Genomic DNA, 2931 nt, shown 5'->3' with positions numbered 1-2931 from the left:
ATATGAAACTAGGAGTTTGGAGTGCTCCCTTAGATAATTTGCGTATCAATCACATCATTTTTCTGCATTCTGATGTATTTTTCAGCATCAGTTTATAAATGTTCTTGTTTCCTTGCTTCTTTCATGTTTGCAATGGAACATAATGTTTTTTTGGCCTTTTTATTAAAAAGATTTGGTCATCCGAATATGATAAATTCAGTTTTCGTGTTGTCTGAGTTCTGCAATGTAAAACTCAAGTTGTATCACAACTGCTTTCGTGAAAAACAAACACAAAACAGATTAACTAAGTATAAAAAAAGTTTATTTTTTTAGAAACAAATATCAGCTGTACAAAAATGATGCAGAAGGTGCGTACGTACAAAAACATTTGCTAATTTGACAGATGGACACGTCTAGTAACACCATCATAATAAAAGCAAATTTATGACAACAACAACAACAACAAAGCGTCTTGTGGAAACCCTCATTATTCTTTATGCAGAAGCATTAACAGTTGATTCTGGTTCATTGGCCATGTAGGGCATTAGGAGATCATAGGCGGCTACAGTGAGCATCTGCCTCCTTCCATGCAAACTGAATCACACTGTTGGCCGAGTATGTGTGAGCACATACAAGGAACTGACTCAGGTTTTTTTTTGCATTGCTGTTAATACAGAGAAACAGACACAGGACAACGACACTGGACAAATAAGTTAAAGACAGATTTGAAGGAGCACTGGTCATACAAGGTCACACACATCTGAACACACTGACATCATCAGCAACACAGACAGGAGGCTAAATCTTTTGTCAGTATTCCCCGTCAGAGGGGCGGCTCAGACAGTCAGGTCCTGTAGTTCATGCAGTCCTCTCCAACTTTGAAATAACTTTGAAATAACATGTCAAATTTGACAGTGTGAGGTAATAAATTATACATTAAATAGAGGTTTTAAATACGTTTCATCTGCATGTCACTCACAGGATGTGTACAAAACGTTTAGAGTGCAAAAAGAAGTTTTGGCGTTCAGTACACAAATCCTGCAGGATCAACACATCTACAGTCAGTAAACACCACGAGGGCCTAAAGAGAGCTGCCTTTTCCCCCTCTACCATTCAAATGTTTGTCCACAACTGTCATCAGCAGTAAGAGCTGCAGCAGCAAGGCCCTTTCAGAAAAAATCCAGTCCAATAAAAAGCAATCTGTGTTTTCAGTTTCTGTGCGCTCCAAGCTTACTGGCCCCATCCTCCGATCCCAATCTCCTGTTTGTAGCGCTTAGTGAGAGAGTTGGCCTGCTGTGTGAGCTTGGACAACACCCCTTGCAGCCCGGTGAGGTGATACTGGAACTGCTTCTGCAAATCCTCGTCCTCCTCCTCTTCTTCCTCCGATGAGAATGATGCGGATGAGGAGCTGGATGCGGACGAATTCATGCGGGTGATCTTCATGCTCTCTTTGCGCCTCTCGTCGGCCGCAGCGCACCTGACCCCCCACTCGATGTCTCTGCGGATGGACTTGAGCAGCTGGTAGTAGCTGTACATGTCCCCCTCGTCCTCTTCTGATTTCAGAGAGCTCGTCATCTCTCTGTCCTCTTCCAGAGGGACGTCCCGCAGCAGGCTGGGCACCATGACCGTCTGGTCCATGTTGTTCACGGCGCCGATGAAGCGGTTCATGGCGTTGAAGAGGGAGTTTTTCTGGGCGGTGGTTTCTGTGAGCTGCATCATCTTGGCGAGTTTCTGTCGTGGAGCTGAAATGAAGAGTTTCTCGTTTCTCCTCTGTGAGTGCCTTGCTTTAATTCCGGGCTGATCGGCTTAGAGAAGCGTCTGCTCGTCGGGGATTGGCTGTCCTGTAAAATCAGGCGAGTTGAGTTTCCCCTCTTGGTGACTCTTTGAGCTCTTGTCGCAGTTCCTGGTTACGAGGAGAGCAGAGCGCACATTTATAGACAAGATGCCAGTGGTTTCGGGTTCTGAAGGCGGTGCCACAACCTGTTTGTCAAGTTCTTCCACTGCAGTTGTAACGAGATCCAAATGACCTGTAATAGCACACAGAGAGGTTTGGCACATTTTGTGGAAGAGGAGTGGCTTTAAAATGACAGTTAAGGGTGACTCCACAGCCGGAAAAGACTAAAAATCTCCAGTTTGCTATAAAAATCTAAAGATTTACCGCGCGTATTTACGCACAAGTTCACTTCTAAAGACGGCTTCATCCCAAACTTAACGTACCGTAGTGTGCGGTGTCCTTTGGATCTTGGCTTTAACTTGTCTTCCGGTGAAAGAAATCACTGACGTTACATCATCACATCCCACATTCTGCTCCGATGACTCTCAGCAGGGTGAGGCCTGACCGAGCCGACCGGCTCTCTGAATATTCATCACTCCAGCCATCAGCCCACCGCTCGGGTTAAACAGCAGAGCCAATCAGACGGCTGCATATCTTGTCCTCGAAGGCGGGAAAACTGCATTTTGGACCAATGAGGAGGCCGGTTTTGACTCGCTGAGATACCGAAAACAGAAGCAACACGTGGTCACTGAAGCTTTTTCATTTTCATTCATTATCTGAGTCTCAGTGTGTCTCATACAAAAGTAAAAGAAACAAGTACCTATAAACTGATTTAAATCTGATTTCACCACAAGTGAAACTCGTTAAAGTATTTTCAGCAAAATACACAAAAGTCAAAGTAGGCCAACTCCCACTGCAGACCAGGGGCGTTTCTAAGATATTAGGACAATGGGGGGCTTAGCCCAGATCTCAACGGGGGGTCCCTTGGGGATCCTTCTTCAGGATTTTTTTTTTTTTTTGATTGAACAAGCCCTATTTCAATGCTATTTTTATGCCCTTGAGAAACTTATTTAACCTTAAACACAATTTAAGTAATGTTATAATGAATTGTGTTGAGAAAAAAATAGTAGTTAGTAATTAGTATTGAGTCCAGTATACTTTAAAACTGCTAGCATTAA

The 2931-nt window shown here is 43.7% G+C and overlaps 1 protein-coding gene across 1 annotated transcript; it reads right to left on the bottom strand.

Moving 5' to 3' along the window:
* Positions 1 to 284: 284 nt before the first annotated feature.
* LOC121939684 (mid1-interacting protein 1-B-like) lies at positions 285 to 2001 on the bottom strand. Its single transcript, XM_042482670.1, has one exon. It carries the CDS (start codon positions 1696 to 1698, stop codon positions 1210 to 1212), a length of 489 nt encoding a protein of 162 aa, XP_042338604.1. The 5' UTR covers positions 1699 to 2001; the 3' UTR covers positions 285 to 1209.
* Between the last annotated feature and the right edge of the window lie 930 nt (positions 2002 to 2931).

The sequence above is a fragment of the Plectropomus leopardus genome, unplaced genomic scaffold (assembly GCF_008729295.1).
Source record: "Plectropomus leopardus isolate mb unplaced genomic scaffold, YSFRI_Pleo_2.0 unplaced_scaffold5639, whole genome shotgun sequence".
NCBI classification, from domain to species: domain Eukaryota; kingdom Metazoa; phylum Chordata; class Actinopteri; order Perciformes; family Serranidae; genus Plectropomus; species Plectropomus leopardus.
The sequence above is the reverse complement of the archived record's forward strand: the minus strand, read 5'-3'. Positions and strand labels throughout refer to the sequence as shown.

Coding starts and splice junctions, on each gene's coding strand:
- LOC121939684 (XM_042482670.1), bottom strand. CDS start 1,698: ATGATGCAGCTCACAGAAACCACCGCCCAGAAAAACTCCCTCTTCAAC.